Raw genomic sequence first — 15726 nt, 5'->3', positions numbered from 1 at the left:
TTGATTCACAACTAAATGGCGTCTTTATACTAGATTTGGTACATCTTTTTGCTACCTAGAACAGTACTCTATAACCATATACATTTATTTAAGCAATTATATAGCTTAATATTTTAAGATTTTTATTTACAGTACATTTTAGTATATTAGAAAATAGTGAATTATATACTGCTTATTTACTAGACAGTGTATTAAACTGATTATTTCAGTTCAACCTGGAGAAATTTTCAAATATGCCTGGATGAAAGTGACTGTAGCTTAAATTTCTACTCACCTACGTCTCTTGAAAGTGAGACAACAATCTTCTAAGTTATTTAAGCTGTCCTTTAAACTGTTAAAACTAGTAGATCTCGTTCCTTCCTGTCTCATTTTTATTCATAGACTGGAAGAGAAAGACAAGTTTTCCTACTTTTTCAACTCCCAATCGATTTCTCATCTTTAAATTAATTAATCCACATTAAGACAATATTATTTCTGTGCCTGAAGAAGAGGCTACTGCTGTCAAAAGTTGGTCTAGCATTTCAACAGACTCTTGTTCCAGGTGCTTAGCTAGTGATTTCCAGTGGTGTGTTCAGTGGTGTGACTTTCTTTAAAACTTCATCAGCAAACATGTACAGCTTGAATGGTTCACCTTTAACCCTTAAATTTAGTATGGTTGGCATGACAATGGTGATTATTAGATGCACATGTCATATAGCATCATCTTCTTTAGCAGTTAGGAATCTACCCTGATACTCTGGGGGGAGAATATTGGCCAAAAAAATGAGGTCGAGTAATTGCTTGATCCATCAGCTTCTTTATTGCCTGCAATTTTCCTTTGTTGTTGGGTGTTTGTTTCTTCAGTGTCTCTTGAAGCGCTTTGCAAATTTCAGCAGCATCAGCAATAAAGTAGCATTCTTTCTGCAGTTTGTCCAAGGCTACAGAAATAGCTTTCAGTATGTTCAGCGTATCTTCTATATTTCTCTTCAGTCCAATGTTGACTACTTTGGCTGTGTTATTTCCATATGTTTTGTCACAATTTTCTTCACAAATTGTCATCGGAATAGGCCAGTCCTTAATAACTCGAAACAGTCAACCACTGAATTACATCGTACATTTTAGGGGAGAATTAATTTGCATACTCCTGCTCTCTTTGGTGAAGCTGAAGCAAAGTAGTTGTTACAGAAGTATTTTTGCAGTTTTGACATTTTCCTTTATTCCCGGAGTTGTACTTAAGTCTTTGTCTAAAAGATTAATCAAATGAGCACTGAACCCATATGTTTCAAGGTTCAGATTCCCTTCAAGTTTCAGGTTCCCTTCATTGTCCTCTTCTAGATTTCTCCTCATCTTTGCTACATTTACAACATTCTCTCTGACAAAGCTGCACTCCTGACACTTAAATTTTTGTTCACAGTTTGTTACAGCTTTTACTGATACTACTTTTAAGTAGTCTGTTGTATGGGCATTTCTTGATGCATCAATTGTTTCTGTAAAAAAGATAATCCCATTTTGTGTTGTCACACAGGTGCATATTATGTGATCATTGTGTGCATTGCTCCACCCATCAAGACTCAGATTAATGAATTTCCCATCAATGTTTTTTGCACACATTTCAATTTCCTTCACATACTGCATCCAGAAAACTTCTAGCAATGTCTGCTCTGCTAGGTGGAGTATAGTCTGGTCATAATGATTGAACAATGTCAATGATATTTTTGTTCAAAGAATAACTAATGAAATAAGGGGAAGTTTCTAAAAGGAAGGCCTCTGACCAATAAGGATGCCTGCAGATGGTTTAAAATGCGACAAAGACAATCTGTCTTAAAAAAAGAGTCAACACTGACCTTTCCACCCCCCATACCAGTATTTTCTAAAAAATTATGTCCACTGTGAATTTAGGTGCAAAGGAAAAACTGTTGATCAGCAAGAAGGAGGGAAGAAATAGGGAGGAAATGCCTTGGGGAGAAAGGAGGTTGTAAATCTTATCTGGATTAAGATTAGAAATAATCATGAACTGTCTCAAATTGCTTTTTGGTTGAATTCAGTAATTGGCAATGACAACACTTGCTTGTTACAGTGTGTAAAAAAGTAAACTCTTAAGGGTTTATTGTTAGCACCTGCCTGACCGCATTGGAGCTGACCAATATGGGTTTAAGCATCCCTAGATGTAGCCTGTAAGTATCTTGATCAAATGCTCACACCAACATTCAGTTTGCAAAATGTCTGCAAACAAGAGAGAAGAGAGGGCTCTTTTTGCATGTGCAAATTATAAGGAGCATGGATTAGTTAGGTTCTGTGGTATTACACTCTGCTTTTGTATTGGTTTATGATATATTTTAGGTAGTGTGTGGACAAGATAAATATCTCTTTGTCTCTCGTGAAATGCCTTTGATCTGCATTTACCTATCTATGGTTCTGAGTGGTAGTTAATGGGCACGGCAACTCTCCTGAATGACACAGGGCAAGTCCTTCCTATTTCAAGTCCTTCCTATTAAAAATCCCTCCATCAGATGTTGTCTGGTGGTAGGCAATACTTACAGTACTAAGTACATGCTATGGATTGCACACTTCAGGGTATGTGCCTGAATGCCTCTGCTTTTGTAAATTATAACATGCCTTTCATATTACTCAAATACATTCCTCTGTGGTTTAGTGTAGGCAGTAATTAGTTTGGATTAAGAAAACCATTTTAAATGTCCGGGTTAATTAAATATAGAAGGTATTATTCTGATCTCAGCTATACAAGACATTGTAAAACATTATTATTGCTACTTTTATTATTATTTATTATTTTTATGTGACAGTGCTCATGCTATGCTAGGCACTTTTCAGAATTAAAACAGGATGGATCCGAACCCAGTGAGCTCACTGTCTAAAGACAGCTAGGTAGACAGAGGTTAGAGGAAGAGGAACAACAAATGGTTAGCTTTTATACAAGTCAACATAGTACTGCTAACCCCAAACCTTCAAAAATTCTGAGTTAGCCTGTCCCCACCAAATCATGAGATTTTTCAAAATAATACATTTTGTTTCTTTTTATAAGTGTTCTGGATTTTGAGCCTTTATGGTTCACATCTTCAAGCTGTTCTCTGCAGTAGTGGAGGCTGTACACTTCCTTTTCGTTTTGTAAATAAATGCTGAGACGTTCACATAATTACATTTTTCCAAGAGCAGAGGCTTTGAGAAAAAGTCAAATATTGCCGGACTAATGATAAAATTGCAAGAGTTGGCAGCATTGCAACTAGATCAAATGTAGGCAGCATGACAAAAGTGGGTGTTGAAGAAGGAGTTCAGTGAAGATGTAGCGGGAAAGGGACCTTGTGAATGAATTCAAACATTGTGTGAAATTAGCTGTGGGTCTTGTGTACATATGGGAGCTAGGTAAGTGATGCAGGAATATTTGCTGTATATCTTGTGTGCACAGAATATATAAGTACTCCTTTTTATGTAATATCTAAAAATACACAGACTGAATAATTTACATAGGTTTATGTAATCTTGTCTCTTCTAGGGAGCATGACTTCTGCAACTTCACCTATCATTTTAAAATGGGACCCAAAAAGTTTGGAAATCAGGACTCTTACAGTAGAGAGGCTCTTGGAACCCCTTGTTACACAGGTAAGTTGATTTTTTTGTACAGTAGTTAGCTGTTGTCTTGAGTGTGATGCTATATCTCAATGTATGGTTATTCTTTATTACAGTAGTGCTAAAGGGCTCCCAGGCAGTCTCCTTGCACGAGGCAGTATGCAAACACACATTCAGGAGTTCTTGCTTTAGAGACTTTGCAGTCTAAGACAAATATCATAAAAAAATTGTGGGAGAGGAATAAAATCAGACAAATACAATTTTTATATAGCTATAATAGATAATGACAATCTGCAATTATTCTTCTAACAATTGTATATAAAGTAAATGCCAACTATCCCCTTTTGTCCCTCATGTCATTATTAATTGGCAGTTTTCTTACAGGCATTATGGCAGAGGTGGACCTTGGGGAGTGGTCTGAAGGACAAGGGGTAGGCTTTCTTTTGAGTTTAATGCTGGCTTCTACAGTGAGAGTAAAACTGATATTAAACAAAAGCTCTATTTTTAAATGATCTTTTTTATATGAGGCTCCCATACTGCTCATGTTGAATGATGTCACTTTCCAGCAAAATTGCTGCCACCAGTAATATGTTTGTTTTGCCCTTTATATGTTGGGACAAAAAGGTATTTTATATTTTTCTTCAAATTACATTTGACAAGCCAGTATAAGGTAAACCTTGGCTACATGACCTTTTGAGATTTATGAAGTGATCAAATGGGTTATGTCATTCTGTACCCCCATGTTCTCACCATGTTCATCCTTATAATATGATTGTGTGATATCCAGTGCAAAGTTTGTCATGTCGGCTGTCTTCAGAAGGCTCATGATGCACTGAGCATTGTTGTTATAGTAATGTTATAGGTTGTAATTTCATGCATATAGTTATACGGCTATAAAGTGTGTCTTCATGGCTTAAAACAAGCCCAGGCAAAACTCTCCAGGAGCAGAGGGGCAGTTCACGTTTCATCAAGGCATGTATGGGACAAGCCCAGCCCAGCCTCACAGGAACAAAGGACACTGGCCTAGGCAGCAACAAAGGATCTGTTGGACTCTCGAGTGAGTCACCCCCTTTCCCTTGGTCAGTTTGGGACTAGGATGAGGTAATGCTCACTTGACTCTAAAGGGGGGGGGCAAAGCCAGGAGGGAAGAAAGAACATGATAAAAGGGAGAGAAATGTGCCATGCTATCTCTCTTCCACCTCCATCTACAGACACCACCACCAAGTGACTGAAGTGCTGATGAAAGGGGAGAGCCTGGCTGAAGGGCAACCAGCCAGCCTGTGGTGAGAAGCATCTAAGTATGTAAGGGTACTGAAAGTGTTAAGATCAGCTTAGAATGTGTTTTGCGTTTATTTCATTTGACCAAATCTGATTTGTTGTGCTTTGACTTATAATCACTTAAAATCTATCTTTGTAGTTAATACATTTGTTTGTTTATTCTACCTGGAGCAGCGTTTTTGGTTTGAAGCGATCAGAGACTCCCCTTGGGTTAACAAGCCTGGTACATATCAATGTCTTTGTTAAATTGACAAGCTCATATAAGCTTGCAGTGTCCAGCGGGCATAACTGAACACTCCAACATGGAGATTTCTAGGGTTGTGTCTGGGACTGGAAATATTGGCTAGCATCATTTGGTTGCACAATCCAAGCAGGGGCTGGCCAAAAGTGCTCACTCATGTAGCTGGGAGCAGCTTACATGCTTGAGGCTGTGCGGGAACAACCTGGGAGTGGGGGTTCTCACAGTAGAGCAGGGTAAGGCTGGCTCCCGGAGTTGAGAATTGGAGTGACCTAGCAGATCACCGGTCCAGATAACACCAGGGGAATGTCACATGGGTGTGGCTTTCATTTAACATGTTAATGAACTCTCCTGACAAACCTAGACAGATAAATCTGCTGCCAATGTGGAGGGCTCTTTTAAAATCTGCAAGATCCTAACATGCTGAGTTGGGGTGACAAATTAAGTTACGAGTTATCTTTCGCTCTGGTCCTGCTGATAGAGAGGGAAGTCAGGCAAAGTTATAGCAGGCTGACTCTGTTAGGCAGTAATAGGTCAGCAGAGGGTAGCCTTTACTAAAGGGTGAAAAGTCTGCCAGGGGAAAAGTTCCATGGTCTCTGAGAGGATGGTTGAAGACTTCAGATGAAAACAGTAAAGCTCCTGTTAGGTTGGGACTAGTGATTTATACACAGGTTTCTGCATTTGCCTTGGTCAGGTTTGATGTTGATGGGTTTAAGATCAGCAAGACCAATGTACATAATATAAATAATTATACGTGACTTTGTGACATCATTTTATCCAACAATAGAAACTAACATGTGCCCTGAAGTCCACCACCATTTCGCTGAGTGCAGCAACATGTTGATTTTTTTCATAGTTTAGCAACAAGATGAGAGTGGGAGGCAATGCACTGTCTAGCTTCAGGAGGGGAAAATTGAACCAGTTTGTACATTTCAGAGTTTGTGATGGTCCCTAAGCAACTTCTTGATTTCATAGATTTTTTAGGCCATAAGGAACCTTTAGATTACCTAGTCTGACCTCCTGTATAACACAGGCTACAAAATTTAAACCAGCCACCCTGTTTTGAATCCAATAACTTGTGTTTGACTAAAGCATATCTTCCACAAAGGCATCCACTCTTGATCTGAGGACTTCAAGAAGTGGGAAATTCACTGCTTCCATTGGTAATTTGTTCCAGTGGTTAATCATTCTCACTGTTCTTTTTTAAAGTGCCTTCTTTATCATTTGAATCTGTCAGCTATTGGTTCTCGTTATGCCTTTCTCAGATAGATAAAAGATCCTGTTAATCCTGGTATTTTCTCCCTGTAAAGGTACTTGCATATTGTAATAAAGCCACTGCTCAATCTTCTTTTTGATAAACCAGATAAATTGAGCTTCTTAAGTCTCTTGCTGTAAGAATATTTCTTCAGCTTTCAAATACTTTTTGTTGGTCTTTTCTGCTTTGCTTATGACTGGCCCTGCTAGTATGAAATGTTCTGAGCACAGTACATTTATTTTTAACAGAAACATATTACACAAAAATGATTGCTTCTGAATTTGTTTGACAGTGATGATCCATCTCCTTTCCACGTATGGAAGTCTTCCTGTGGAATTCTGTTGCTGTGACATCTCATGGTCAATGTTGTCAGCCCTTTGCTCCCACTAAAATGGAATCGTAGGAGACACATTGAAAATGATATAGGACCTTTTGAAAAAGAGTGTAGGCTAAAATATTCAAGTTCTTCTCAAAGCGATTGCCTTTGTCTATTCCACTGTAGGTGTGTGCATGCCTCGTGCATGGTTGTCAGAGATTTTCCCCTCAGCAGTACCCATTGGGGCAGCACAAGTGCCCTCTGGTACCTCATGCCACTGCACACCAGTATAAAGGCCGAATCAGCTCCCGACTCCCCTCAGTGCCTTCCTGCCACCAGTGACAGTTGTTGGAGCTGTTATCTTTGCATTTGAAAGTCTTCCCTCTCTTCTTGTATTTATAGTATCTGTCATGTTAGTTTAGCATAGAGTAGTGTATTTTGTACATAGCTAGAGATTAGAGTAAGTTTAGTTTAGGTCTTAGTGATGTGCAGTCTCTGGTGCCCATTTCGGTACCGATCCTGTTCTGAACTCATGCTGTGTTCTCCCTGTTTCAAGGCCTGCTACTCATGTGGCAAACCTATGTCAGTGAGCAACCTTTACCCCAGCTGCCTTAAATATTTGGGGGAGCACATGTAGATGACAAATATCACATTTGTAGAGGGGTTCAAACCTTGTTTCAAAAAGAACAGGGCTGCCAGGCTCAACTACTTAGTCATGGAGTCTGCATTTCACCCTCCATTGGAACATTTCCACTTGGAGCGGATACCGAGCACGTCCATTTCAGGAGTGCTCTGCCGATTCTAGCTGTGTCTATAGACAGACCCACCTCATCAGTACCAAAGAAAAGACTTTGTGAGTCTTTGAAAAACTCGGTACCGGGGACATCGAAATCTGCAGGCAAGACATCAATTGGAGCCAAGGACTCTGAAGAGCACTCAAAGAAGAGGCATCCCCATATACAGTCTGCATGCCAAGACATACTGTTGACTGCAGAGCCCAGAAAGGGCCCATTGAGACTGATCCCAGGACTAGCACACCTTATGTCACAACAGGGTCAGGAGCCCTTGAAGGTATCATCTATACCTGAAGCTTTTGAGGCAGATCAGGGATTACTGAACTTGTTGGTACTGGTTTCACCCATCTGGTACTGCAGTCAGATGTGTAACCCTATCGGTCATACCCCCTTTGTCGCTTCCGAGAGATGAAAATGTGATCTCCCGGGACATCAGCCGGGACATCTACAGTCCAACCTATATGCCCTCCACTTGACAGCTGCTTCATGGCTGACGGTCTTAGAGCAAGATTGCTCTAAAGGAGTACAAGAAATTCTTTTAAATAGTAGGAAGTCTTCAACTAGATCTACTTAGCTTGGTAAATGGAAGAGATCTTCCATTTGGTCTATGCAAAGAGGCATCCACGCAGTCCAAGATTCCATTTCCCGTATCTTGGACTTTCACCTCTTCCTGAAACAACAAGAGCTAGCGTGTAGTTCCATCAGAGTCCATTTGACAGCTATCTCAGCTTTCCACTCTCTGGTGGATAACCGTCTCCACTGGAGTCTTTCTGGTAGGAAGGAACTGAGGGGGCTGGAGGCACTATGTACAGTGGCATTAGGCACGTGTGCTGCCCCAACAGGTACTGCTGAGGGAGGAATCTCCAACTGCATGCAACAAACCTCTAGTGGAATGGACATGTGCAGCTCATCTTAAAGAACAACAGTTACGGAAAGATAGATGAAAATAACAATTATAAAAGTTATGCACTGAATAACTATATTGATGAGATCAGGGTGGATAAGAATTGATTATTAAAATAATAAAATAAAATAACTAAAATAACAATAATAATAAAACAGATTTTTAAATATGATTTTTAATTTAAATACATTTGGTTTTTCAAAATTAATCTTATTTAAATTAAAATTAAAATTAAGACAAGAATAAACCACAGCAAGTTGGCCAATAGCAATTATTTTGGTGGAACTTAAGGCAAGAAATTATTCTAGAAATTCGTGGTTGTATCCTTTGTGTCAGAGAGGTCACAACAGTCAAATTCAAACAAATTAATCTTGAGAAATTAATTAATTGTTTTTTCTAATTGTTTATGTCAAGAATGCTTGTTAGCATCAGCAGGTTTGTGTTATGTCTTGTTGTGGCAATTGAAGTTTTTGGTGTTAATATGAATGTGTTCCATTTTCTCTAGTAGTTATGGATGTATATTCACTTACATTTCCTTTTCAAAAGCTCTAAAATTAGATGTATTGCTCTCTTAAGAAAGCCGTTAGAAAACCCTACCACAATATGGGAGAGGAATATGTGAATTCATAATTTAAAATGATAAAAAGATCAAGATGAAAAACCTTATGTATGCTCTTGGCAAAATGTGGGCTGGTCAATCCCAATCTATGTAAATAGTACTGAGCAGCTCAATTACTTTCCCTTATTACATACAAATATTTAGTCATTTTAGAACAAGAAGAATTTTATCCCCCTGATTTTCACTGATTTTATTCTGCTCAGACAGCAGAGACATAATATCACCAGCCGCTGCACCTATGAAAACTCTGGCATTGCCATAGTTAAGTTTGCATTCAGTTTTGTACTTAAAGCAGGAGTTTAGGCTCTTTGTTTTTACTGAACACAGCATATCTGCCCTAAATGTTCAGTATGTCATCTTTCAGGAAAGCTTGAATTTTCTGAGGCATTTCAAGAAAAGTGGTGAATTGCTTTCTGATTTCTAATCAATTAAAAATTGGCTCCCCCAAAAGTTGGTAAACTGTTGGTTTATGTTGTGGTTAGTCCCCAGACATGAGTGACTGTGATTTTCCAGAACAGTGTATAACAGACAGTAGTGGGGAAGTTTGGCTTTTTATGGTAGTAGGGAGTCCAGGGAAGGAGTGATGGAAGGCTGGCATCCCACTAAGGCAGAATTAAGATTGTGGTGGGTTGTCTGCGCTGTATAGTGGTAGTTCTAGTAGTGAAGTGTTATTCTCTGGGTGGAGGAATACAAGGCACGTTAAATGCTTTAACATTTCTTTTCCTTGCTTTTGTGGTTTTGTTTTACAGATGATCTATACATAATATACCTAACTCTCACACAAGTGATTTTGTGTACTAATAGGAAGAGATTCAGGCAAAATAGGCTTTACTGGTAATACTCAAATAACTAAAACAAAACTCATCACAGCTGGCAAAAAGCATTTCTTTCTTAAACAACATATTATACATTCAGTTTAACAGAATTTACAATGCAATTGTTAATAGAGGCATCTGGTGTTACAGAACCAGGGGAAGGTTATTTCAGAAATGAACATTGTTGAATGGGTTACAAAAAGTTTGGACTCAGAGGCAATGCAAAAATATATTTAAACTACTTTTTTCTTCTGTACCTTCAACTAAGAAATATTTTCTAAATATAGGTGCCTAAATCTGTATTTAAATACCTAAATAATGACCTGACTCTTAAAAGGTGTTGAGCATCTATTGTGTCCATTGAAGTCAGTGGGTGCTACAGATACTCAGCACTTCTAAAATTGGACCATTTTTCAATTAGGCATCAATATTTGAATATTTTAGCCTATATTCTTAATGCTCACGATGCAAAAGATTTCAGGGGCATTTTGAAAAAGTAGAAACAATAATATCCAGCTCTTTGGACCTAAAGTTCTTGGGCTAATTTTCAAAGATGGGTGCTTAAATTTAGATTCTTAAGTTCATATTTAGGCACATAAATAAGTGACCTGAATTTCAAAGCACTGAGCACCCAACTAATGTCACTGAAGTCTTGAAGAATATATATTTAAAAAGTTGAATAGAGAAAAATGGGTTTAAAAAGGGAAACAAAAACAAAATGTCCAAGAAAAATAGTGACTCATTGAGCCAAAAATGGTACATTAAAACTGAATTTTAGACAAGTTAATTAAAGTTCCAAATGAGAAACTATGGAAAACCTATTAAGCTGATTTAAAAAATCAATTAACAGATCATGAGCATTCATAAAAAATGATAGAATTGCTTTTACATGAGGAAACCCTGGACTAGCAGACTAATTAGAACTTACATAGCTGTCAGAGATCTAAGAGCATTAGAACTTGCTAAAGAACCCATATCCCCATTGCTTGTCTTCATACTGAAAGGACAATAGATATGCTATGTCACATGCCATTTGACTTTCATATTACTGCTGTTATTAAGTGGGCTTTTTAGGAAGAAATTTAATTGAGAAGAATTTAGCAGAATTTCTATTTCTTACAGAAAAATACTGAATAGATTTATCTGATGATTACAGTTGTCTTGTTTGTCTTTCCTCTGCCTCACTCATTCTACAACTAACAATAAAAAGTAATTACTGTATTTGTTGCCTTCTTTGTTTTATGAAGGTTTATTACAATTTCCCTTCATTATAAAATTTTGTATTTATGAATACTACATCACACATAAATATAACTGGAAATACTTCCTCAAGGAACAATATGGACCTTAGTACATAGTGACCAAAGTAAGTGATAGGTTTATTTCCATAGACTGAGTTTTAACAAAAAGCATCTAAAATCATCAAGGTTAGTAAGGAATTCTGTGCTCGGATACTTGTGTACAGCTTCCACTGGGTTCTGTGGAAACTGCACACGAATAGCTGGGGGTTGACTTTGGTTCATAAAGATTACGGATAGTTCTGGGTAATATTTTAATATAAATGGTGTCTAGTAGTTTGAAAAGTTATCCATATTTAAGCTCCGTATTGCCTTTGTCCCTCCCTCCCCCCACTCCGGGCCATATGGGCTCTGTACTTCCTTCACTGTTGTTGACGACAACGACACTGGTAGACCTAACTGCAGCTGGTTCAAAACCTGTAACTGTGATGGAAAGGTGATTAGACCCTCCAAATGCAGGGGTTTTCATAGAATCATAGAAGATTAGGATTGGAAGAGACCGCAGGAGGTCATCTAGTCCAAACTCCTGCTCAAAGCAGGACCAACCCCAACTACGGCACATTCATAAGAGGATTCTGTAATTGCTTTATTGATTATGAATAGTTTAGACTCTAGAAAAAACTAGAAGAATTAGTTTGCCTTTGTGTTCCAGTAATGTTACCCAAATGGTGGGGCACTAGTTCCCCTTCGTAATAAAATGTGCACAAAGGACGATGGTTGGCAAAAACATCTATTATAAATATGAGTGGATTAAATTATTACAGAGCATTCGCTTTCAGTCATAAGGGGAAAATATAGGACTGTGACTGTTAACTACCGTTTTTTGTTATAGTAGCAGCAGCTGTTTCTTGCGCCTCCACCACACTCTTCTCTGATCTACACTTTTCTTCAGGAATGTGTATGGTTATATCCATTTGAGATGGAGATATGGATGCTGCAGTAGCTGCCAGGTCACCTGCACTCTAACTGGAAGATCAGGCATCTCTCACCACTCACATCCTCACTGGGGCCGAAAGGCTCACCGTGAACATTTGTGTCTATGTATCTCAGGAGAGCTCCATCCTGCTTAGATAGAAAAGCTTCCTTTGCTTTCTTTCTTTTTCTGAATGCTGTCCCAGAGGGGTGTTTTCTTCTTTCACTCACGACTGCTGTTCTGTGCCAGCTATAGTGGCTCTCAACACTCAACTGAAGGGGACAAATAAGCAGGCTGGTAGCAGGGCCTGAGTGAGGGAAGATATCAGCGTCGTAAGGGCCTAACTAGCTCCTACTATTTCAGTTGGCTGCCTGTTTGCCCCAAGTGGGTTCCGGGAAGCAGCAGGAAATAGGAAGAGCCCTGAGAAGCTGGTGTTAATCAGTCCAGGCTCCTGGGGTGCTAGAGAGGTACATAAGAGGCTCCTATTCCTCCTCTTCTCTCCCTGCAGCTCCTGCTACTTTCTGTTATTCCCTCTCACTTTTCTCCTGCCTGCCTGTTAGGTCTCTTTGTCCCTCCTTCCTCCAGCACAGCACTCCACCATCTCTGTCCATCTAGAGCAGAGAGAATACATGTGCACCAGCAGCAGACACAATTTCCTACACTCTGGGTCCTAGTGGCGCCCACCCCCCGCCCCACAGCCTGTCACCTGAGGCGGCTGCCTCAGTTCGCCTCATGATAAGGCCAGCCCTGCAAAGCTGCAATGCACATATTGCTATTTTTAGCACACAAGCTTGAGCCCTGTTAGCAGGAGTCTGTCTGCTCTGGCTCAGGGGCTCACTCTCACCTGCAGTCTAGACATACCCTAGAGGCTTGTAATTTGGCCAAACTTGGGCAGATTTTCACTGAGATAGCAAAAGGCACTTTCCTAACACTAGGGTGACTCTCCTGCTCAATTTCAATTGACTGCTCCAAAATAAGTGGGTCCTAGAGCTTCCCATTTAAAGAGTTGTGAGAAATTTTTAACACAGGCAAACCGTATTTTCACCAATTTCATTTTTTGGAAATGGCTAACTGCTTTTGCTGAAATTTTCAACAACAACAACAACAACAAATCAGTGTGAGGCAGACACCCAGCATAACATTTCAGCCTGAACAGTTAGTTTGGCAAAGTAAGAAGTAACTGAAAACAAGGTTTATAATGGAAAGTGTTAGACAGCCTTTAAGCATAGGTGTCACTACTAGGAACTACTATAATTACAGTAAACTAGTGTAACATTATGGATGAAATTTCAAGTGCACAAAAGGGAAAACATCAAGAACATAAGAATGACCATACTCGGTCAGACCAAAGGTCCATCTAGCCCAGTATCCTGTCTTCTGACAGTGGCCATTGCCAGATGCCCCAGAGGGAATGAAAAGAACAGATGATCATCTAGTGATCCATTCCCTGTTGCTCATTCCCAGCCTCTGGCAAACAGAGGTTACGGACACCTCCCTGCCCAACCAAGCTCAAATCTTCCACAAGGAATACGTAAATTAATATTTTAAAATATATGCCATGTATATTATTCTAGATTACTACATATGTTCAAGAACTGAACTCCATTTTCAGGGGAAACATATTTTTTTCTTGTCTCTTAAATTAATTAATAATCTGAATTCTTATTTTATTTTTTAAATGGATAATGCCAGTTAATTGAGGGAGGTTGCCTTTAGAGTAAGGTTTACAAAATTAAGAAAATAAGAAAGCTCTACAATGTTTAGTGAAAAAAATTAGTTTGTTTTGGTGCATAATGTATTTTCTCAGCTTGTCTAAAAAGCAATTCCATGAACTTTGTCAAAATGTCTTGTGAAATTAAATGTCATACTCAAAATTAGGTTTATAATTCATTGTTGTGTACGAAAAATGATTTACTAGTGTTTCACATACTTTGTGGTAGTGTTGATCTGAACAAGATGGAAAGTGATCAGGATTCTAACCCCTAAACTCAACTTTTATCTCAAATATATAAACAGAAATAAGGAAGGTATATCAGATAACATTAATTGAATTAAAGAATGGGAGTCTAATTCATGAAAATCAACATGGTTTAATGGAAAATTGGACTTGTCACAGAAACTTAATAACATTTTTTTATCCAATAACAATTTTGGTCGATAAGGGAAACACCGTTGACATAATAGATTTCTGTAAGCCATTTGATTGAGTGCCAGATGACATTCCGACTGATTTTGTATAGTGCTTTTAAAAAATGCAGCATGTATTAAATGGATTAAAAACTGGCTGACACATAGATTTCAAAAAGTACTGGGGAACCATCATCCAATGGGGGTGCGGTTCAAATGGAGTTTTGTAGAGATCTGTTCTTGGCCCAGTGCTATTCAATATTTTTATCAATGATCTGGAAGAAAATAAAAAAATAATTACTGGCAAAGTTTAAAGATTGACACCAAAGAATGGTGGAGTGATAAATAATGTCAGCTTAATTCTATAGAGTAATCTTCCCTGCTTAGTAAACTTGGCTAACTTGAACAATGCAATTTTAATGTAACCAAATGCAAGGTCAAACATTTAAGAACAAGGAATGCAGTCACACTTACTGGAATAGGGTCTGTAATCTGGAAGGCAGTGACTCTGAAAGGAACTCAAGAGTCTTGGTGGATAACATTTGAACAATGAGCTCAAAATGCAATTCAGTGGCTAAGAGCTAATATGATCCTTGAAGGTATAAGTGGGAGAATATCAAACACAGGTACAGAGGTGGTATTATCACTGTAATACAGCATTAGTGAAACCATTCCTGGAATACTTTCCAGTTCTGGTATCCACACTGTAAAAATTATGTTAACAAAATGGAAAGTGTTCAGAAAAGAGCTAAAAGAATTTTATGAAGTCTGGGTAACTTGTCTTAGAGTGAAAGACTAGAAAAGCTCAAAATCTACTTTGGTTTTCCAAGAGAAGGTTAAGAGGTCACTTGGTCAGGATCTATATAATCTTTTGCATAGTAGTAGAGGTCTTTTTAATCTAGCCTAACCAGATCCTATGGCTGGAAGGTGATGCTAGACATATTTCAAACTAGAAATAAAATACAGATTTTTAACGGTGGTGTAATTAGTCATTGGAATAATTCTATGTGGAGGATTCTCTGTCTCTTGAAGTATTTAAATCAAGATAGGATGTGTTTCTAAGATATATGCTATAGTTCAGGCCCTTCATGTTTGGTTTTTATTTTGTGTAAATTTAGTGTTTGTTATTAAATTTTTTTTAAAAAAAAACCTGCAAAAAAATTGACTCCACAGTTTTTTGGGTAAGTATCAGGATTCTGGAACTAGAAGAGGTGGATGAGGCGAGGGTGCCATCTCCTCATGCTGCCTGCTCCATATCTTCCACTTATGGACCTGCTCCAGTTATCAAGCCACCAACTCTTCTTTCAGAGCGGGAGAGTTGGGCTTGGGGGGCTTCTCCCTAGGATCCTGTGGGGTCTGCCCAGGTTGCCAAGCTGCCATCTCTCCTTGTAGAGCAAGGATCTGGGCGCAGAGAGTTTCCCTAAGAACTGGCCAAGTTACTGAGCTGCATCCAAAATTTGACTGAAAACTGGTTCAAACAAACAAACAAATAATAGCTTTTGTAAAACCTAGGACATTTTTGGTAAAAATCGGTAAAAACTGAAAATGAAGGGCCTTAGCCATATAGTTCAGTCAGAAGTTACGATACTATTCAGGAATTACAGC

At 38.6% G+C, this 15726-nt stretch overlaps 1 protein-coding gene across 6 annotated transcripts in view; it reads left to right on the top strand.

The window, feature by feature from the left end:
* The window catches only part of CTNNA2 (catenin alpha 2), a 775924-nt gene that overhangs the window by 89585 nt on the left and 670613 nt on the right, over positions 1-15726 (top strand). For all 6 annotated transcript variants that reach the window (XM_043544890.1, XM_037898317.2, XM_043544889.1 and 3 more), the window contains exon 2: positions 3491-3597. In XM_043544890.1, the coding sequence (XP_043400825.1) occupies positions 3496-3597 (102 nt within the window). In that variant the 5' untranslated portion in view covers positions 3491-3495. The remainder of the gene's footprint in view (positions 1-3490; positions 3598-15726) is intronic.

This window comes from Chelonia mydas, chromosome 4 (genome assembly GCF_015237465.2).
Source record: "Chelonia mydas isolate rCheMyd1 chromosome 4, rCheMyd1.pri.v2, whole genome shotgun sequence".
Lineage (NCBI taxonomy): Eukaryota > Metazoa > Chordata > Testudines > Cheloniidae > Chelonia > Chelonia mydas.
This window is presented reverse-complemented; position numbering and strand designations above follow the sequence as displayed.